Below are 23691 nucleotides of genomic sequence, written 5' to 3' on the forward strand. Positions count from 1 at the left end.
GTTTATACTGGCTGTATCACCTACTTGTTTAAACATTTTCATGCCTTCATTCATTGTCTGATAATATATTCATGGCAAAGAACCGACGTCTATCATTGTCTCTGTTATTGTAGGTAATGATGATGATGAGGAGGATGATGGTGATGATGATGGTGGTAATGATGATGATAATGATTATGATGGTGGTGATGATGATCATGATTGTGTGATGATGATGGTGATGATGATGGCGTTAATGAAAATGGCAACGATGATGTCCCAAAAGAACAACACAATGATAATAATAATATAATGATAATAATAATAAAAATAACAATATTAATAATAATAATATCAATTATAAAACTATGACGAAGATATGAAAATGTATACAAAAGAAGAAGGAAGACAAAAATAAGAAAGTGTAAAAAGAGAAGGAGAAAACATAAAAGTTTAAATGGGGCTAAAGAAGGAAAAAGAACAAGAAAAAAGGGGGAAGAGTATTGATGATGACGATAATGATGATGATGATGGTGACGATGATGATGGTGGTGATAATGATACTGCAGCATTGCAGCAAATAGCAATAATATATTCGTTTTAATTGTAGCAATTAGCAAATTATAGCTTATCATATAGCAATAATAAAACAATATAGAACTTTACAGTTTTACAGGTTTTTTTTCGTATGTTCGAAGTTCAATGAACACAGTTTATGAAAAAGCATTTTCCTTCCTGCCATCGTTTTATGCACTACAGAGTTTTAGAAAAACAATATCATCAAAACATAAATTGTTTTTTTCTTTGAAAAATCAAATCTTTTACGGGAACTACATATTAATCATTTTAATCGTCCAAGAAATGAGATGAAAACATTTGATTATTAACTGAGGACTTTCCATAATTCTTGGGTAGAGTATAAATGTCGACGTACATTGGGGAAAAACAAATACAGAAAATATCAGAGGGGTTGATATGCATGATCATCTATGCATTATCTTAACAAAAGCTCTCGAACAAGTTTGATGAAAAAACAAATCCTAAATTAATCTATGAATATATTTCTGACCTGAAATAATTGTTACCACCTTTTTTTAGAATCCAACCTATAATTTGGGTTATTTATTATATATTTTTTTTACTTTTTTTGCCAAGCACATATTTGCCAACTCATTGGTCAATTACACTCATCCTATATGAGAGTAAAACCAGAAATAATAAAGTATTCATCTTCCATATAGACTAAAGATATTGAATCCTGAACTCCTTCAGGACAAAATATTTACTGAAACTTTATAAATAACATTCTATTTTCTGATACCTTTGGCAACTACTTATTGTCTTAAGAGTTGTAGAGCCAATATTTGTGTTGGTGGTTGTAAATTTGCGGTTGTTTATATTGAACATCATTCAATCATAATATGAATGTAAATTATACAAATTATTACTATCTTCTTTATCAGGATATAACCTTGATTAAAATTCACTTTGCTAACCTTGCCAAAGAATTTTGTACTTTTACACCCCCATCCCACCCCACCCACAATCCCTTTCCACCTTTGACGCCCTTGACGAGAGGCACGCAACACAACACAGACCTAAATCGTTAACCGTTAAATCAAATGGAGAGAGAGAGGGAGAGAGAGCGCGCAGGAGATCTGACACACGAAGATTTTGACTTTGAACCTGTGCGAGGGGAAAACCCCAGACAGCATATCTCTGACGTCACATTGACCCCGATCACAAGATCAAAATCTCTATGAATTGATTGCCTCTTGAAGTGCAGATCTTATATTTAGGCTGATTCTGAGGGGGATCGCAACGGCTACAGTAACACGACACAGGTAAGTACGAATTGTTGTATAATTGCTGCTTCATTAATTGGTCGGCATCCATTACAATATGTCAAGGATTAACCTTTCATGTGATAAGTTAAGCACTTGTTTACTATCATTAATACATTTCGAAGGAGACATTGCAACATACATGTATATGGGAATAGCCCATCGATTGTCATGTATATCTTATCTTTATCTCTCTATTATTAAAAATGAAAACCCTGACACACAGGCCTATAGTCTATATAATATAGCTTAGAAATGGTCCATATACCTTCACTTTTGTACCTATATTATTATGAAAAGTGCGCCTGAGTTATTATGTACATGCGAGTGTGTTTCGTATGCATGTGTTAAGTGTTGTGATGACTTTATACGGTTAATTAGGCGGGAATTGATTACTTGTCAACCACCGGGTGACAATAATGATATGGGAATCAGGTGCACTAATTGTAATGCAATTCCAAAGACAGGTCATGAGTTAAGCACATCATACATTTTGATAAAGCATGTTTATGGGGGAGGGAGGGAGGGGTGGTCATTTGCCTATACGTCGGAGCTTACAGATACATATTTTACTATTAGTTCGCTTTTTAACATTCATATTTGAAAACAAGAGAAGACAATCAATTGCTGGTAGAACCATAATGGGTCCATGGTACAGGTAAGATCTCTATTATCATAATGTCATATCGATATTATCCTTTAGCAGGACAATCCTGTCGTTTCAATATCTTCAATTTGTTCGCATACTGATTTTGTGCATGTGCTGCATCATAAGACATAGTGAAATAACTTTACAAATTAATATATAGTTCCTATTTCTATCGAACATGCTGAACATGTGACGTATTCGAGATACAGATTTGCTAGAATTAACTAATCTTTCTTTTAGGTTGATGGGAAAATAATCAAGATTTCGAGTATAATTTATTCAAGAACAGAAGCCAGTCCACCGCGGGTCACTTAATTTTTATAATAGTTCATCATGCCTCAATGAAGTTGAAAGCAATTTTCCCTTGCAGTTTTTAGCGTGCTGAACACGCTGAAGGGGAGCTGTGGCTTATAATGTTAAACCATGGACCTATAAGAAATGGACGATTAACGCGATCATTCTTTTGATGCAATCATAGTCGCCGTCTCCTGATTATGTGCATATTAATGATAACATACAGGTGCTTTGACAATAGCGACTACCAAGGCGAATCTGATCTTCACAAAGGAATGTTTTGCTCTTTTTGCCGTTTGTTGGCTGATGTCTTGTAGCAGATTATACCTTTCAATTAAGATGTTTCAGATTTGGAACAGCAAATTGAGAAGCAGACGATTTTTGTTATATCAAATTTATTATTATCGATTTGCACGCTTCTGCACACTCATAATGACTTTTCTAACAACGAGAGGGGGACGACCCCTACAAGAAACCCACCATGTTTCTCTGGAATATTATGAGGAAATCTTTAAAATTTGATTATAAATTACAATCAATCAATTTCATTTTAGCCTCTATCTTGAAATATTCATACATTTTTCCAAATAAAAACCATGGAACTAAGATAACCATTTGTAAACCAGAACTGCACATTAATATCCGAGAATTCAGGTAATTTATTACCTTCTGCGCATACAATTTGTCTAATGTTAAATGTCTAATCACCGAAAGCTTCTGTAACTCATGATTTAATTGACGGCGACCATGATGGTATCACAGGAGATAAATATGAAGAGAATGTTATTCACATGACAATGACAGTCAGATGTTAGTGAATTCATTAACTAACCGATGAATGTCCAGCTTTCATAGGTCTATGGTTAAACGAAATAAGCAGATTATCATTTATATCGATCCAATGTGCATTGAGTCGTTAAAGTAACAGTCAAAATTATTTTGTGTTCAAACACACGGGGAAAATATATTTCGCTGGAGGTCTATAATGCTATAGCCAATTTTTCCCTGCGGCGGCCGTACGGGGAGTCGAAAACATCAGTTTTATAAATTTTTATTCAAACCACCCTATTATCATGATTATGTAGCTTGTACAAAGAAATGTTAGAATGGCTGTTTTTGACTCACCGTAAGGCCGCCGTAGAGCAAATGTGACTGATGTATTAGTATCCCATTCCCTTCTTTAGGAAACATATTTAACATAGTTATAATATTACTTTTTAAACATTTTCAGGGACTTGTTCCTTCTATTTCACGGCACATGAAGGGAAACGCATCATTAGTTTTTCTTTATTTTCAGATTTGGAATAACTTTGCAACTGAGTTTAGGTCTTTGCTGTTGTCAATAATTTTATCAGTCGATACCCCCCACCCCCCAATACTGTATACAGACCAGAAAGCCACGTTAATCCCCTTCTTTAGCACCCCTCCTCTCTATAATTCCTGCCAAAGCTAGTTTTAATATTCATCTTTTGCGTAGCAATTGCCCCAAAACTCATCTACTCTATAATCTCCAGCACGCTGTTTCCTGCTCACTTCCAGACCGACTTAGCACATCCTGATTGCTCATTATTAGTCATTAATAATTTTCAGTTATAAGTACAAGGGAAAACAGAGCTGAAAAGTAATTGAGATTCGAAAGCGAGGGAGTATATGATAATACACACACGGATAGTGATAGAAAACTTCAGTAATTGATCTGTTTATCTGTTTATATTACTAGTATAAAGCTCTGTTTCGTTCGATAGATCACCGCTATGAATACAGATTCTTAGAATTTTATTGAGCTTCATACTCTTTTTTTTTCTTCAATATTTGGAGGTTTTCAATGGAGGTGAAACAAGTTGGTATTTATTGTTTAGGCTTAATGAGACCCTGGAGTTTAATCTACCGAACATCACTTTTATTTTGATTGTTCTGACCTGAATGGAGTTGATTGGTGTGGGAGGAAAGACTGTCAGTGGAGAATGGTTATTTAGTTCACCTTTCCACATCCATGCAGCCTACTCAGCTCTAATATTGGCCGTGTATTCATCTTTTGAAAGATTGAAATTGTGCGATTTGTTAATTTTTTTTTTTTTTTTAGATAAATGCCAAATGAATAATAAATAAGATGATGATGGTGGTGGTGGTGGTGCTGCTGATAATATGAATGAAAATAATGTTAATATTAATAATAATAATAGCATTAATAATAATACTGCTACTAATAATGATAATAAGAATTGAATTTATTTCCGTTAAAAACAAATAACAGTAAATATAAAATGATACATAGACACAAGAAACGTTTCGATGAAGGTTTTCCACAATTCCACCTAAAAATAACGGGACTATGAATATTTGAACTTTCAATTTGGTGAGGTCACATATGCGAACAATAATCCTATAAATCATATTAGAAATTCCTTGAATTGCCATTTTTTGTAGAAAGTTGAAATGTATTTTACATGTTAATTCAATAAGCCACAGCAGGCACAACGTCTTTATCATGTTATTGTGTTTTTTTTTTTTTCATTTCTGTTATCCGTTTATTTTATACGAAATATTCTCTCTGATTTTCCTGATATCACGCTTGGCTACCCTGAAATTCCTAAGACATTTATGTCTTAGATTCTTATCAAACCACTCTATGCGTTATATGAAATGTCATAAAGTTGTTATTGATAAAACGTACATTTTATTGCACGTCATCCTTTGAACAATATGCATCATCATGGTTTCATAAGTTGCGTTACTCCCCAGTTCAGCGTTGTATTTAATTCATGTTTATAATGCCTATATTTTGTACTTTGTACTTTCATTGATTACTTTGAAATCGTTTATTTTTCAATCGCTATATTGACAAGATGTACTTTTGGTTCCTGGTGAAGTGTGTTTGCTTTCATTTATATTTAGTTTGCTTCTCAGATGAGAACCTTGACCTTGTGCACTTGATGTATGCAGGGAGAACTGTCAAGAATATTGGACAAGATTTTCAGTCAAGCATTAAACGTTTGTCGTGGACATGGTCTGCTCGGCTGCATTTGAATCTAAAGCACTTTTTTACTTATTGTTAACCATATTGATTTGATGAGGGACAGAAGAAACTGTGCTTGAAATTATCTGGTGAGGTATGCATGGTTCCTTTTTAAAGTGGGAGGGGAGGGGGGCAAGTTAGCGTAGCGACAGTGACCGTGCGAGACTTGATGGCGTTTCTAATATTTCAAATAAAGGATAAAGGACCTATAGGACCCGCTTGATAACTACAAGTACAGTAAACAGGTCTCAGCAGCAAATCACAATAAGAATTTTCATTATAGTTACGATACAGGCAGGTTTTCTTGAATAGTTTGAACAAGAAATGGGTTTTTACTGAAACTCCATAGAAATTCATATATTCATTGCATTTCCTAATGCTTTTTCTTAACGAAATTTCTAGAAAAATCAAGTTTTAATTCAACCTTTCAAGAAAATCTGCTCTTTTTCGTTTATTCTAAAATGCACTTTAATATGTTCAGTTTCAAGATCTCCATCATTTTTATTTATTATTATTCCCTTTTGGTGTATATATATATTTTTTTAAATTACCATCATGTATCTACTATCTGATCCGTCTTTTAGATGCAGGAGTTGTCAGGATGGATGGGTCTAAACTACAAGGTCTGCTTTGTCCCATGTGCTTTGATATCCTCACAACAGCAAAGACTCTTAAATGTGGACATTCTTTCTGCAACAACTGCCTTGACGGAGACAATGAAGCCATATGTCCTTTATGCAGTGAGGAAAACCTTGCTGTAGGGGCTGGACAGGGAGATGTGACCTACGAAGAGGTAAGTTTTATTTGTAGCCCTTCAGTCAGTTCGTGTACTTTTAGCTTTCTGCACTTGCTCTATGTGGTCCTGTAACCTAATGTCTTCCAATTACAGCATATTATTTTACTTTGATCTTTAGCTAACGGGTTTAAAATTGGTAGACGTAGGCCTCCTTTTCCATTTACTTTTAACGAAAAATTGATCTGTCTTCCAACCTTTGATCATTATTGAAACAAACCGAAAGTAGAAGGTATCGTAAGATGGTGGTAGTCACTGGAAGAGTATCCAATGTAGACTCAGAAACCTTTTTACCCAAAGTGAAATAGTTCAAAAAAGCGTTTGGACCCGCTACAATAATCCAAGTGCCCAAACTGCACAATATGTTATTCAGTATGTATGAAAGGTATACTCTTAGTTCCGTATTGCTATATGAATTTTTTTTTTCTTTCAATTACAGAAATCAAATGACAAGGGGTCTGCTGTAGGAGTAGGTGATGATCTTCCTGCAGTGAGCAGTCTAACTTTAGGAGGGGAATCAACAAGTGCAGATAAGCAAAATTCAAAGTCTTCTGCAGATGATGGAACAAAGAAGGCAGGAGAACAACTGAAACCAACGAGCTCAGAATCGGCTAATTGTGGAACTAGTGGAAACATTACAGCAAAGGTTGTGTCGGTGGTCCAAATACCACGAAGAGCGTGTAATGTGAACGGGATGGCAGCCACGTCGAAGGATTCTGTAGTCGTAGGTTTCGGATGGGACGGGAAAGGTTCCGACTGCTTTTCCATGTCCGGTGACAAAACTCAACATTTGAAGCCGGCATTGGGTAACGTATGTGACATTGCATTTCTCTCTAACGGTAACTCAGTTGTTTCACTCGGGAACAACACAGGTCGTGTGTACGACCCCGAAGGTACAAAGACAGACACAAAATACTCTTTCATCCAGGGTTTGGGACATCCATGCCTGTGTACTGATCAGCAAGATAACGTTTATGTCGTCAACGGAAACCCATCAATTTACATCTTCAAAGGCAACACGAAGGATCCGCATACCGTTGTCCCTACAGGAAATATTCTGCCATTACAGGTCTGCGTCACGAAGGGCGGTGTGATGATCACATCTACCGGTAATTTCACACGCGGTCGGATCACGGTGTATGACAAGACCGGGAATGCAGGTAGCTCCATCGCTGCAGCAGGTTCTGACAACGACGAGGATAATGAAGATGGCGAATGCCTCTACGCTACGGTGGACGATCAGGACAGAGTGTTGATAGCGAGGGTGGGGCGTTGGTCCAGCGTGATCTCATTGACTAGGTATACTCTTGAGGGTACGGAGCTCCTTGAAGATGTGGCCTTTGGGGAAATCCCCATTCCACACCAGATTGATATGGCTTGCTGGTGTTATGTGGTCACTTTAACACCTAAAATGCTTGTCTTTGCTAATGACTGTTTTCTGTATTTCATAGAGCTTTTAGAGTAATTTGGGATTTGTTTTACTCATCCATTGACCTTTAAACTGCACGGATTATAATAATGACTTTTATAGAAAAGGAATTTAAATAATTTCCCTTGTCTTTCCCGGTGCGTGCTTCTTAGAGCTCTTTGGTCAATCCGAAAGATATTTTTAAAACTAAACCAGTCCTGTATGGCCGTTAGGAGGCTGCTCTTGACCAATTAGAATGCCCTCCCATTAATGGACTCGCATCAATCGTCTTATCGATGTAAATTAATTCAAAACTACCTTCTGATACCAATATAAATAATAATACATAATACCGTGATAGGATGATATAGTTATAAGTAGTTTGCCATATTTCTGTAGTCTCTTACTGTTAACATGACTAACATTTAATAACAATATTTCAGATTATTATATTTTCAATATACATTTGACGAGACTATCTTCAGTTGCTTTGATCAAAGTAGCCCTATTCATGTATGCCATGTTTATAGGAGTATAAAAAATATCAAATCTTAGTGTATTTGTAATTCATCGCCATATTTTCACTTTTGTTTATACTTTCAAGGGGCAAACTGAAAAAGAATTTTCCTATTTTCTGGTCATTTTTTTTCACTTAAAGTAATATGAAATCTGATGATTCTGTACAAACATGCTCTAGACTCACTGAGAGAGGGGATACTCCCCTGTTCTACAATGACAGCTTTCATTTATATTTTATGTGAAGAAAGTAGTATCATATTATTGTTCTTATTTCTTATCAGTAGTTCGATTCTTTGTTGCATACTTTAATGTTTTACTATAAAGACAACTTTCAGTCATTTTATAAATAATGTTTGTAAATTGCAATCTTTGTCCTTAGTTTTCATATCAGTGTGTTTATGTTTGAATAATTTTATATTGTATGATAATTTTTTGTTGTTGTTTAATGGCAGCTTTCACCTGTATTAAGTATGAAAAGAGTACGTTTTGTTTAAAAAGTCAGTGTACAAAGCTAAACGATTGTACAACTGATTAAACCAATAATTCAATTTTGTCTAAGATTTTACAAATGACTATGATTACATATTTCACTTTATTAATTCATCATTTCTCAGTTTCTGATAGGAGTGTTATCCTTTAATCAGCTATAAAATTATTCCTCCATTTTTAAATAACACCCTTCGTGACAACCAAACTACTTTGTCACCCTAATGAGACAAACCACCTGCGGTAGTTTTGATGGTTGCTTTATTTTTTCTGCCAGTAGTACATAACATATTTTGATTAATTAGCTATGCACGTTATAAAATGTTAAAGACCGAATAGAATGGTCGAGCAGTAAAGATTACGCCTCATGAATGGAAGGTCGTAGATTCGATCCTCGGCGGGATTGAAAACTTCTGCCTTCTTCAGGCGCTGGACATTGTAATTCACAATTAGAATTCGACCTCAGAATCTTTATTTGCATGTATATTTTTAATGGGGAATCCTAGTTATTACTTGGCACGTTGATCTGTGATGACATCGTGTATAAAGGATTATGTATAATTAGATCATTATATTGTCTCATTTTAATAAAATTAAAGAAAAAAGGGCTACCTTCACAAAGTGTTGCTATTTTCCCTTATACCTTTTGTGTATCATGTATCACGTGAGTCATGGCTTTCCGAGTCGTGGTGAGCATGCCAAGTCCAAAGGAGTTGCTATACTTTTCTTTCGTCCTTATCTGTTGTCTGCCCTTCAGGACGAGCTTTTTGGGTCATTCCTAGCCCGTGTTGGCCTATTTCTATCCACATTTGTAATTATGTCCCACCAACATATGAAAAGATGCCCCATCTCCTGAACTGGAAACACATTTTTCTTTTCTGTCCCTTATTTTATTTGATGGGGAGGAGGTGTTGTCAAAATAATGTGCGGAAATGACCCCTCCCCCATTTCGGAATTTCAATGAATTTTTGTAAAACAAACTTAAATGATTTTGAGAGATGGCCCAGCCCCCACATCTATGAAACCCTAGAAATGCCTTTGACCCCTGCAAAGTCCTTCGGGAAAAGGAAAACTGTCACTACTTATCGTGAGCAAAGGGTAATTTTATGACAATGAAAATTATATCTCCGAAAAGTATGTCTCACAAACGTATTTTAATAAGGCTTCGAATGCTCCCATTTTAGGGTCATGCATCACTGTACACTGGTCAATCGTCTGAAAATATATAACATGAAATTTAGTTCACATGCTTGCTATAAACACAACTGACAAAATGAACAATGAAAACAGAAATTGTAGGAAAGCATATACAGTGCGTATCAAAAAAAAGTTTACACTTTGAAAAAATCCTGTAAAATTATATATTTCTAATATCCTAAAGATTTTTCCACATTTTAACATTAGTAGAGATCTATTTAAGCAAATGACGATATAAACTGTCGAAAAATATTTCCGTTTGAGTGAGCACCACTTACTTTTGAAATTTAGTGAAAAAATGATTTGCGCAGATCTTTGAAGTAGTTGTGTAAATAAAGTAGACCTAAATCATGAAGAAAACATGGACTAGCAAAATTGATTTGAAGATATCTTTTACCTTTTTAAACTTGTTTCCTCGCCCAAAACACTTCGAAGAGTGCATTGCGCCCCACCCCACTCCCCACACACCGAGGCCATCGTGACGATATTTGCTTTACACTGAGCTGTGATTTACATGAAATGGCTTAGGCTTGATTTTAATTTTGTTAATCATTGTCAAGCTTGGGAAAAATGTGGAGAAACAAGTATCAAATGAAATGTAAACCCACTTTAAATGATAAAAACTCAGTGAATACATGCTGGAGATGTCTGATATAAACTTTTGTTCAGGTTCAGATATGTCCTCAAAATCCAGCTGGCACAAAAAGGGTAAAGGTTGTGCTTATTAAATGTTGAAATTTCAATTTGGGTGGCAAAATTGTTACAAAATGCTTGAATGTATCCGTTTTATTTCAATTGACTAAAAGTGCAAAGGAAATGTATGAGAAATGTTTCGCAGGGTAAGGTTGATTTCGCCCTTTCACCTTGACACGGCGTGAAAACGAGCATTTCTGCGCAAACAGATTTCTGCGAGCTTTACAAAAATGGACAGTGCTCACTCAAGTGTAACATTCTGTCAAAACTTTTACTTTCATTGGATATATGAGACCCAAACCCAAGATTATATGTGAAAAACCTACCCACATGTTGTATATTTTTGAATTCCCAGGGCTTTTTCAAAGTGTAAACTTTTTTTTTATACGCACTGTATAGACTAATTATTTCGATATTTCTCGATCACCGCGATGGTTTGACGTTGTTTTGTCGCTTTCCCGTAATGGTACGACCTAAATTAATCTAGAATGCGGAGACTAAATTGAAAATTGATACAAATAAAGTGCGTGGGAGAGTGTAATGAATTCTAGCATTCATTCTTCGAATGCTTTCGAGCTCGTTTTATGCAATATGCATTCACCAATTACTTTTATTTGAATCATGTAATAATAACCAAGATGCCTGCATAATAAGTCTTCCATTACAAAAGTCATCGTAACGAACATTTGGGGGGGGGGGTGGGATTGGTAAAACGCCATGAGGTATTTTAGTGGATGTCTAGTTCCAATTTCTCGCCTTCAATTCGTTGACAGGAACGTCGGATTTAAAGGTGAAAAAATTGTGAACGACCCCGATGAAGGTATATAATATAATTATATCAAGTATATGCAGTTATGTTGTCGGTCTAATGTAGCCAATCATCCAAAATTGCGGTAAAATGAACGTGAGGAAGGGACAGACAATTAAACTGGTAAAAATGATAACATCACTGATGGCGGATGGTGGTGACGATATAAACATCAGCAACATTTAATTATCAATAATAAAAACTAATAACGTATCAAATAATCCCCTCCTGGAAATAACACAGTGTCACACACTGTGTTCACATCATGTTCACAGCAAGTTCACAGTGTGTCCACAGTGAGTTCATAGAATGTTCATAGTATGTTCAGAGTGTACTCAGTGTGTTCACAGTGAGCTCATAGTATGTTCAGAATGTGTTCACAGTGTATTCAGAGTGTGTGCACAGTGTATTCAGAGTGTATTTAGAGTATGTTCACAGTATGTTCACAGTGAGTTCACAATGTGTTCATAGTGTGTTTACAGTGAGTTCACAATGTGTTCACAGTGTGTTCACAGTGTGTGCACAGGGTGTGTACAGTGAGATCACAGTGTATTCAGAGTGTATTAAGTGTGTTTACAATGTGTTCACTGTGTATTCACAGTGTATTGAGTGTATGTTCACAGTGTGTTCATAGTGTATTCACAGCGTATTCAGAGTGTGTTCACAATGTGTTCATAGTGTGTTTACAGTACATTCACAGTATGTGTTCGTATGATGGACTATGAGAAGATGTGATTCGGACTGATAAAATGCTTAGAATTAACGATGTGAAGATAACATCACACTGTGGGGTGTGCTTAGTGTGTTCACATCAATAGACTATGTAACAGGCGCGTATCCAGGATTTTGCACCCCGGTGGCCCGACCTAATTTTGGCGCCCCTGTGAACTATTGGAAAATGGCGCCCCTCCCCCCCCCCCTTTCGCCAAGCAACCATAGATTCCTTAAATGAATGTTGAACTATCTTATTTCATAATCACGTGAAAAGGGGCTATCGACGACCACTGTTTTTAATGTGTTCATGAAAAAAATATCCATGAATATATACGTTTTCATACCACTTTTTGAAAAGAAGAAATGGGACCAGGTGGGTGTTTCAAAGTCGTTCGTAAGTTTGAGCGGTTTAACAATGACTGGTGAACCTTTCTTACGCTCCAAATAATCATCTATGAACATTTAATGGTCAATATTATTTACCACAAGATAGGATCACCAGTTGTTCTTAAAGTTGCTGTTAACTTACGATCAGCTTATGAAAGCATATAATTTTAAGCACTTTGGGGTTTTAACTTCTCATCAGAATCGGCCCTACTAAAATTATGTGAGCGGGAGCTGACATTTCTTTACCAGGGGCAGATCCAGCTTTCGCTAATGGGGGGGGGGGTATTTTCATCTCTATGTTTCCCGATCGGATATTCTAAGCACTTTTTGTAACCGTGAACATGATGGGTATACGTAAATCTAAAATATTGGTGCGAGTGCGAAACGCGAGCGGAAAATTTTTGATATTCTGACGTCAAATATGAAAAGTCTGTAAGCACTTTTGGTAATCAAGAACTGGATGGGTATGTATCTCAACATTAATCCAAGCGCAAAGCGCAAGATGAAAATGTTCGAATTTTTTACCCAAAACTGGACATTCTAACCACTTTTTGTAACCATGAACAGGATGGGTAACTTTATCAAATAACCGATGCGAGCGTAAAACGCGAGCTGAAAATTTTTGATATTCCGACCAAAAATTTGGACATTTTAAGCAATATTGGTAATCATTAATAGGATGGGTATCTAACAAATAGTTTTATGTGAGTGCAAAGCGCGAGCTTGAAATTTTGACCCAAAACTGGACATTCTAAGCAAATTTGGTAACCATGACCAGGATGGGTATCTATCTCAACAATTGATGCGCGCGAAGCGCGAGCTGAAAAATTGTGATATTCTTACCTTAAATTTTGACATTTTAAGCACTCTTGGTGATCATGAACAGAATGGGTATCTAACAAATAATTTTATGCGAGCGCGAAGCGCGAGCTTACAATTTTTGATATTCCGACCCAAAACTGGACATTCTAAGCAAATTTGGTAACCATGATCAGGATGGGTATCTATCTAAACAATTGCGCGAAGTAAGAGCTGAAAAAAGTGATAATTATTCTGACCTAAAATTTGGCCATTCGAGTTAGTATTTTTGGTAATCAGGAACAGGATGAGTATCTAACAAAACATTTTATGCGAGCGCGAAGTGCGAGCTGAATTTTTTTACATTTCCACCCAAATTTGGACATTCTAAGCACTAATCTAACCATGAACAGGATCGATCGTCACCTTACTAAACAATTGATGCGAAAGCGAAGAGCGAGATGAAAATTTTTGATATTCTGACCTAAGATTTGGACTTTCTGAACTCTTTTGGTAATCATGAACAGGATGGCATCTAACTATGCATTTGATGCTAGCGGGAGCACCAAACTCATGTGAAACATGAATTTGGCGCCTCCCGGTCAAACATAAATTTGGCGCCCCAAAGGTCGAACATTAATTCGGCGCCCCCTATGTCGAACTTCAATTCGGCCTAGGCATGCTAGGTTGAAGATCAATTCGGCGCCCCTATGTCGAAATTCAATTCGGCGCCCCTAAGTAAAACGTCAATTCGGCGCCCCTAGGTGGAACATCAATTTGGCGTTCCTAGGTCAAACAGCTATTCGGCGCCCCCCGAGATCGAACATAAATTCGGCGCCCCCTATATCAAACTCCAATTCGGCGCCCCTTGGTAAAACATCGATTCGGCGCCCCCCTAGGTTGAACATGAATTTGGCGCCCCTCGATCGAACATTAATTCGGCGCCCCCTATGTCGAACTTCAATTCTGCCAAGGCATGCTAGGTTGAAGATCAATTCGGCGCCCCTATGTCGAAATTCAATTCGGCGCCCCTAAGTAAAACGTCAATTCGGCGCCCCTAGGTAGAACATCAATTTGGCATCCCTAGGTCAAACAGCTATTCGGCGTCCCCCGAGATCGAACATAAATTCGGCGCCCCCTATATCAAACTCCAATTCGGCGCCCCTTGGTAAAACATCGATTCGGCGCCCCCTAGGTTGAACATCAACTCGGCGCCCCTAGGTCGAACATCAATTCGGCTTTCCCTAGGTCGAACATAAATTCGGCGCCCCCCCCCCCCCCCTAGTTCGAATATCAATTCGGCGCCCCCCCCTTCCATCTTCCTTTTTTTCATCTCTCTTTCTTCCTCCCTTTTACCTCTTTCTCTTCTCCTTTCCATCCTTTTTCTCCCCCTATTCTTTTCCTCTCTTTTCTTCTTATTTTGGCGCCCCCCTTTTCGCCTACCAGGAAGGCCCGGCCCCGAAAGCCCCCCCCCCCCCCCCGAATATGCGCATGTGTGAAGATATGGTTTCACTCTTTTTTAAATGCTCACATTCAATAGTTCCACACTGTGAACACACTGTGGGACAAACAGGGAATAATTAATATATATTTTCTGTTAGGGAATGTGATGGAACTATTATAAACGTGGTAAAGTCTGATATAATTCCGAAAAATTATGTAAAACATAGTTTCCACAGAGGGTTGTCGTCCATTTGAAAAGGTGTTAAAGATCAAATACATGTACAAAAAAATCTTGTTTCATGCACACAATTTATCCTTCCTTGGACACCATCATGACGATAGTGCTCTTTTAGATTCTTCTCAAGATTCACCCTGCCATATAGATAATTATTTTTTGTAATGATTTACGTCTTTGTCATTATGGAAATGCACCGAAATGCCAACTATTGTCAATATAAGCCCCTCTCCTCGATCAATCATCTTAATGATAGGGAAAGTCGACAAACATTACCATTATCTTTTTATTATCTTTGTAAATATTATATCCAAAGGACTAGAAAACAAAGCAATTTAAAAAAAGAAGAATCTTTTAGCTACAGGGACATACAAATCTTATTCTGAAATGGAATCTCTCATGAAGGTAATCAGAACAGCACGCTCATGAAAAATGGTGATGATGATGATGATGTTGATGATGATGATGATGATGACGATAATGATTATGATGATGATGACGATAATGATTATGAATGATGATGATGGTGATGATGACGACGATGGCGTTGTTGTTGATGATGATGATGATGATGATAATGATGATGGTGATGATGATGATGATGATGATTGTGACGACGGTGATGTTGATGATGATGGTGATGATGATGATGATGATGATGATGATGATGATAATGGTGAGGAAGAATATAAATATTCATGAAGTCGCATACATCCAAATGCACAGAGAAAAAAAATCGTTGACATTTAAAACGAATAGATATAAAAGAAGGCATCATGTATTCAGAGAGTCAATACATGTTTTAGATCCACAACCACATGTGAGTGTTTATGTAATATATTTTATTTTTCAGCAGTTCATTTATATTTCATTCCAAAAATATGTCGAAAGAAGATTTATTATCTTGAATTTGTGCATAGTAGTTTAAAATATTGATATTTAAATTGTGTTTTTGAATCGTTAAGTTCAACTTTTATTCTAAATTTGCATCCCAGCTATTTGGACTCTCTTCATTTATTGAAGTACGATATACCAATTTGAATAAAGCCAAATGTGTAATTTCTTCTCATCGGTGTTAGCTTTCGGTCATTATGGCCATGCTGGCCGTCATCAGGCCTGCAGTTGACTGGGATCGGCAGAGTGAGGGCGGTAACACCGGTGCACTGTCACCAACCAAAGGTCTTGTATTTGGGATCTGTGTTTCCATCAAAATGTTAACACCCAGTGAAAGGGGAGAATTTGGTGTAGAAATGAAAGTTGTGTAGCGTGTCGTGTGTGTAGACGTGTGTAATGTGTGCAGTTTTGGTAAACTACACACCCTATGACCCCCTAATTAATCCCCCGATAAGCTTAAAATAGGTTGATATTAGCTTTATTAAAAGATGTGAGCTTTGAATAGTAGCAAACAAGTAAGCCACGTACGAGTCATGCCTAAAAAATTATTTGCTTTTAATGACCCCTGTAACAACCGACATTATGCCAAGAGCGTCCAACGCACAATGTCGTAACTTTTCTAACGCATAACGTCACACATCGCAACGCATAATGTCACAGCGGTATTTGATTTAGGACTCGAGTTACAGATAAGATATAAAATATGCTGTCACTAAGTATTTTGAGACGTGAGAAAGAGAATTAAGTGATTTGGAAATCAGGATTACTCTTTGTATGGATATTTATCGATTGATTGCCATTACGTCTACTGCCATTTTGCCCACTATCGAATGGTCTAATATCATTTCGTCTACCATTATAGTTAGTCAACTTTCAACATAGACAATAACAATTTCGTCTAATTACCATCTCGTCTAATAGCCAGTTGGTCTAATAGCCATTTTGTTTATCATTTGGTCTAATTGTATTTTTTTCAATTAGTCCAATATTAACTTTGTCCAATATCATTACGTCTATTACCTTTTGGTCTAATAACCACTTGGTCTTCTTTCATTTCGTCCATGTTCCATTTGGTCTAACTGCAGTTGGTCCACTATCACTTTATCTAAACCCATTTCGGCTAATAATAATTTGGTATCGTTGCCATGGGTCCAATCACCATCTCGTCCAATCATCATTTCGTCCAATAGGCATATTCATTTCATCCCCTAACCATAATGATCTACTGGCACTAGACCTCTACGGTGACTCTATGTATCATTGCCGACTTGTTGCAGTACTACTCCTGATTTGTGATTCAGATCAGCTCGCGAGCGCAAAAAAATCCTCTACCATCCGCCAACAGGGCATAGGCGGATAAAGGGAAAGGGCCTGGTTACTCCCCCCCCCCCCCTTACTGGTGGATAAATAAAGAAGGGGAAATAAAGAAAAGGAAAAGAAGGGGAGAGGATAAAAAAAGACGAGGAAAAATAAGAAGTGACAGACGAGTGAATAAAATAAGGTGAGATGGAGACTTGGAAAATATTTTTTTTTTTAATCGTTCATGTCACAAGGAGGCACGATAGCTCAGTCGGTAGAGCGAGGGTTTCTGATTCCGGTGACCCGGATTCGATTCCTAATTGGTGCGTTAGTGCCCTTTGGTAAGGCATTTAAATAGTCATTACGCCTACCAGGTCCCTCGGAAAGGACCTTAAGGCGTCGGTCCTCTGGTTGCTTGCTTACAAGCATTCATGCTTTCTTAGCAGTCAGGTAAAAAAAATCACCATTTACCATATACTACATGGGCTAAAATTTTCGCTCGCGCTTCGCGCTCGCATCCACATCCACTTCACAATTGTCATACATAGTGCTTTAAAAAATCGCTTTAATTTACCCCTTTTCTGACTGGAATATCAAGTATTTTTAACTCGCCTTTCGCTCTCGCTTAATATTTTTATGCTTTTTCAGTTATGATTGTTTTGCAAAGTGTACATCGATAATTATTACTATTATTATTACGAAGTTATATTTATGCATGTGTATGAAATAGGGTAATGAAACTCAGTTTAGGGGCTGGCCTCTCATACAAGCTTTGCTTTTTTTCGGCAAGCCCCCTCCGTTTTACTAAAATACCCCCCCAAAAAATATTTGAGGCAGCTCAATGTTTCAACTGTGTTTATCAAATATTTAGGCCTAATTATGTTTTATATGATATTATGTTTCGTTATATTCTTTATTTTTATGCTATGTTTATTATATTATATACAACATTGTGAAACGGAAAACAGTGAATAAAATGAAATGATTAAAACATGTATTCAAAATCTAAAAATTAAATCTAAATCTAAAAAAAAAACGCGCTCGCAAGTTTATTGAGATACGCAGCTTGTTCTATATTTATAACGTGCTTGAATTATCCAGTTTCAGATTAGAATATAAAAAAAAACTTCTGCTCGCATTATTTAACATTAATGTAGGAAGATACCCAGTTACCCATCCTTTTCACGATTTACAAAACATTAATAGAGTGTCCTGTTCTTAGATCCGAAATCTATTTTTTCGCCGTCAATTGTTTAGTTATATACCTATCCCGGTCGTTCATGATTCCTGTACAAAAAGTGCTTAGAATGTCCATTTTTAGGTCTAAATATCATTTTTTTAAATCTAATTGTTGAAATATTTATCGTCCTCATGGTTAAACTGCAGTTTTCAGGTCCCTTTTCGATCAGGCCAGAACTTATATTAAAAATTTCTGCTCCAGCTTCGCGCTCGCAGTAATTATATACTTACATCCGCATCTTGTACAGGATCAAAAACATTGCTCAGAATATTTAATTTTCTGTACAAAATACATGAAATTTCCAAAAATTTCATAGCTCGCACTTCTCGCTCGCAATATTTAAATAGGGTTATTGAGATTACTACAAACTGATGTTAAAAGAATAAAGCTAAGAAGTGACTGTTAGGACTACCCCTTCAAAGAAGATCAACTTTGAGCTGCCGATCGGGGAAAATATGGATTTAAAAAATGCCCCCCCCCCCCCCCATTGACGAAAGCTGGATCGGCCCCTGCAGGGGATATATAAACGAATGAACATTTCTCGAGCTCTCCTCCCACATAAGCAAAAGCTAGATCCGCAAAAAATCGTTACTCGCCACCAAAAATCTGCTCTTGGGATTTCAAATCCCCCTCCCACGGGACACTCCATTCATATTTTGTAACATTGACAAGAATGGGTTTCTTCCTAAATTAACTATGCGAGTGAGAAGCGCGAGCTGTAAAATTGTTGATATTTCGATTTGAAACTAAAGATTTCAAAAAGATTTCAAGCACATTTTAAATATAAAACAATCTGTGTTACTCAACAAACAATACGAGCGCGAAGCGCGAGCCGTCTTCTTTCTCCTTTAAGACTTAGAAATGGGGAATTATGAACTCATTTAGTCATGATGAACATTATGGATATCTTCCTTATTAAATAAAGCGAGCGCGGAATGCGAGCCAAAATATATGATATGGAAGAATATATATTTTCCACGTCTTTCCTTCACCATCTTTTATTCACTTGTCTTCGTCCTCTTATTTTTCTCTTCTTTTTGTCTCCCCTCCTTTCCCCATTTTCTCCCCTTTATCTTTTTTGTGCCACCAATAAGGGGAACCCCTTCAGTTCCGCTTAATTATTACTATTAATTATTATTATATGATATCAATATTAATTTCAATATTAATATTATTGTTATTATTGTAATTATTTATTATGTTCACCATATATATTATGATGTCCAACGGTAAACTATTTGGGGGATGATTACACAGGCCACCCCCCTCTACGAAAAGTCAAGGGCATATATCCCCAATCCCCCTGGATTTACGCCCGTGAAATCAACACTCGCGTACGCATGGTCAGAGATGACATTAGAATGGAGAAATTTCGTTAAAATAAATATAATACTTCAATATCCCTAATAGTCCCAAGTTGAGAAAATGATTTATATTGGCATTACAGACCATTATTTCATGCACAGGAGTGAAACTAGAGTACTCACTTTTGTCAATTGAATAAAGAAAGTTAAAACAAAATATATTGTGAAAGAAATGTTGTGAAATATGATGAAGTAAAATATATCTACACACAGACACCCTCACACGCTGTGGCATTATATATATATATATATATATATATATATATATATATATACGGTTGAGGCCAGAAGTTTACATACATCCAGGAAAGTCAAAGAAAAGTTGACACTTGCCAATCATAAAATTTACTGTATCTTATAAAATATTTGTGCTATCATGACGAATTTGATATCAAACAAATGAGTATGTCATGCCCCTTCATCACATTGCTTTGTCATCAAGAGCTGAAAAATATTTAGGTGTCATTTTTACCCAAAAATCTTCATATTTTAGACAAATTAAAAATAAAACCTTACAAAAACATTTCATATTTGTGCTAGTTACTTCTCAATACGAACATTACAGATTACACTTTTTTGTTCAGTGGTGACATATCATGATAGAGAATGTAATATAAATCATAGATTGACATTTATATATTTCTATGAAACAATTTTTGAAAATATAATAAACAATAGAATACATTTGGCACGAATATTACTTTTTTTTCTTCAAAGAATATTCCACCTGATATACTTTAATCAAAACAACATCCCAATCATGTGAAAGAGCTTTATACACTCTTTCATTTGATACCAAGTTCGTAATGGTAGTATTCATATTTTTAAAGATATATTAAATTTTACGATGTTTGGCAAGTGAACAAATTTTACTGAATTCCATGCGTGTATGTAAACTTTTGGCCTCAACTATATATATATGTCTATATATATATATATATATATATATATATATATATATGTATATATATAGATATGTATATCCCGGCCCTAAACACACACAATCGCACATTCCAACACACACTTTAAAAACGTTCAGATGACAGATTTTGAACATAATACTGATTGTAAATATATTTTATATCTTATCTGTAACTCGAGTCCTGAACAAAATACCGCTGTGACATTATAGGTTTAGACAAAGTGATAGTGGACCAACTGCAATTAGACGAAATTAAAGTAGACCAAGTGGTTATTAGACCAATGGCTATTAGACCAAAAGGTAATAGACGTAATGATATTGGACAAAGTGGATATTGGACCAATTGAAAAACATACAATACCAAATGATAATAAACAAAATGGCTATTAGACCAACTGGCTATTAGACGAGATGGTAATTAGACGAAATGATTATTGGACTATGTTGATATTTGACTAACTAATGGTTGACGAAATTATATTAGACCATGTGATAGTGGGTAAAATGGCAGTAGACGAAATGGCAATCAACCGATAAATATCCATACAAAGAGTAATCCTGATTTTCAAATCACTTAATTCCCTTTCTCTTTTTTAAATATCTTATCTGTAACTAAATCAAATACCACTGTGACATTATGCGTTGCGACGTGTGACGTTATGCGTTAGAAAAGTTACGACATTGTGCGTTGACTGCGACATTATTCGTTGGACGCTCTTGGCATAATGTCGCAATCTGCGACATTATGCGTTGGTGTGACATTATGCGTTGGTGTGACATTATGCGTTGGTGTGACATTATGCGTTGGTGTGACATTATGCGTTGGTGTGACATTATGCGTTGCTGCGACATTATCGGTTGTAACAACCCCTACCCGGGTATCGCTTTATTTCGCCTTTTTATATAGTATGATATTCTTTTGCAGCTAAATCCACATAAATTAATATTAGGTATGTGTATTGCCTCTCTAATGAAAGCAAATAAAAATAAAGATTGAAACTATGGATGGCGAAAATTAATTTTAATGAAATGATGGGATAGCAGTTCCCATTTTAAAGTCACATTAAAACATTTTACGAAATGAGATATTAATGAAAAATTGAGAAGTCTCAATTTACTACCTTTGTTGATAGTTTGATTGGCAATGTTGCTTTATAATATATCGGGGCCCAACTCTTAATAATGTTTTCTTTTAAACAAAATTGAATATATTTTCTTCTATCTCGTAAGATATTGCTTGTCTTTAAAAGTGAAATCAACATAATGTCAAATGCATTTCTCATATATCTTTAGCTGACATTGAGACAAGCACCATAGCGGTGAAAATGTGATTTTTTGCGAACAAATTATAGAGTCAAATGCTACCAAAAAAATTCACTCTGGGGCAGCATTGCCAATTTAAGGATTACCACTGAAAACTTATATAACTTTTTCATTTTGCAACCGATTTTGATGGTATTTTGTTTTTCTAATCTCTCTATCCTCTCCTTTCATTATCATCGATTTCCCCCTATGGTTTCACTCTCCTTTAAAAAGTTTCCTTGCCGGAGGGAAACGCCTCCGGGTAAATAAAACCGCGCAGAGTCAATAATAGGGCAGCTTCTCCAGAAGTACCCATCCGATCAATAGTTGTACCTACCCCCACCACTCAAGTATTAAGATACCTTTAAAATACGTCATTTTACTCCCAAGAAGCAGACATCCATCATATCTATCTAATTTCTTAGCGTCAATGGATTAAATCATGTTCCCATCCTCAATTCGTTCGGGTTTTTTTTTTTTATTAATTGTACGTGATAAGAGGTTTTGCAATATTCTAGGCAAAAATAAGGTATACAGATTTTTTGCGTATATTTACTCTTAGAAATGTTGGGGAACATACTGTCCACACAACAATTGGTTAAACATTTATCAAATTCTGGGTAGTTTTAAACCAATGATGTGTGCTTTGGGTGAAAACTACACAGCATTGGTTGAAAACTAGTTAAAGTTTGACGATTTTTTAACCAATTGTTGTGTGGACAGTGGACATTTTAAGAGTGTTCTAAAAAAGATTGTCGAATGAAATATATCGAAAGTTTTTGATGTCCTATGAGTTTAACTTCTTATTAAAAGAAAGAAAACGCAAAATCATTCATGGTTCATATTTCCTGACAATTTTCTATGTTCATATGTATAAGTTTAGAATTTAGTGACTCGAATTTTAGAAGAAACACAAGAAAATCTTCAAGCAATTGTAGGTAAACAGACTGCCTGTGGGGTGTCCAGTAGCACTTTTTGTAGAGCACTTATTTGCAACAGGTGTTTACACCACAGAAACCCACCCCATACCGATCAAGATAATGTATTGTATCATCACAATGGTGTAAGTGCAAAATAAACCAATATATTGTTTGTCTTTGACCTAATTACTTTCTCACCAATTCAAACAACTTAAGGCTTTCAACTGGACATCTATCTATTTCTTAGTGTTTGCCTTCTTAAAATCCATCCTTGTACCTGAGTGATGAGGTCTAAGGGATAAATGCACCGATGGTCAGGGGCTGGTCAAGGGAGAGGGGTGGGGTAAATAGGGCATGTGCCCTTTTCAGAATCGTGCCTCCGATGTACGATGTCTCCTCTTTTGTGAGAAGTTCATCCCCTTTTCAACTTGCATGAGATGAGAATTGGGAGTGCGAAATATTTTGTTGTGGATTTTGTTTTCTTTAA

General features: G+C 36.1%; 1 protein-coding gene across 4 annotated transcripts; it reads left to right on the plus strand.

The window, feature by feature from the left end:
* Positions 1 to 1540: 1540 nt before the first annotated feature.
* Positions 1541 to 9609, plus strand: LOC129269480 (uncharacterized). Of its 4 annotated transcripts, XM_064105830.1 has the most exons (4): positions 1776 to 1823; positions 5662 to 5876; positions 6367 to 6575; positions 7015 to 9609. In XM_064105830.1, the coding sequence occupies exons 3-4, from the start codon at positions 6384 to 6386 to the stop codon at positions 8038 to 8040; spliced, it is 1218 nt and encodes a 405-aa protein (XP_063961900.1). In that variant the 5' UTR covers positions 1776 to 1823; positions 5662 to 5876; positions 6367 to 6383; the 3' UTR covers positions 8041 to 9609. The 4 variants fall into 4 exon arrangements, with proteins under 4 accessions (XP_054762959.2, XP_063961900.1, XP_063961901.1 ...); XM_054906984.2 differs by lacking the exon at positions 5662 to 5876 and having other exon boundaries at positions 1541 to 1823; XM_064105831.1 differs by lacking the exons at positions 1776 to 1823; positions 5662 to 5876 and adding an exon at positions 2314 to 2481.
* The last annotated feature ends 14082 nt before the right edge of the window (positions 9610 to 23691 follow it).

The sequence above is a fragment of the Lytechinus pictus genome, chromosome 10 (genome assembly GCF_037042905.1).
Source record: "Lytechinus pictus isolate F3 Inbred chromosome 10, Lp3.0, whole genome shotgun sequence".
Lineage (NCBI taxonomy): Eukaryota > Metazoa > Echinodermata > Echinoidea > Temnopleuroida > Toxopneustidae > Lytechinus > Lytechinus pictus.

Coding starts and splice junctions, on each gene's coding strand:
- LOC129269480 (XM_054906984.2), top strand. CDS start 6,384: ATGGATGGGTCTAAACTACAAGGTCTGCTTTGTCCCATGTGCTTTGAT. Junction 6,576..7,014: donor GAGATGTGACCTACGAAGAG/GTAAGTTTTATT, acceptor TTTCAATTACAG/AAATCAAATGACAAGGGGTC.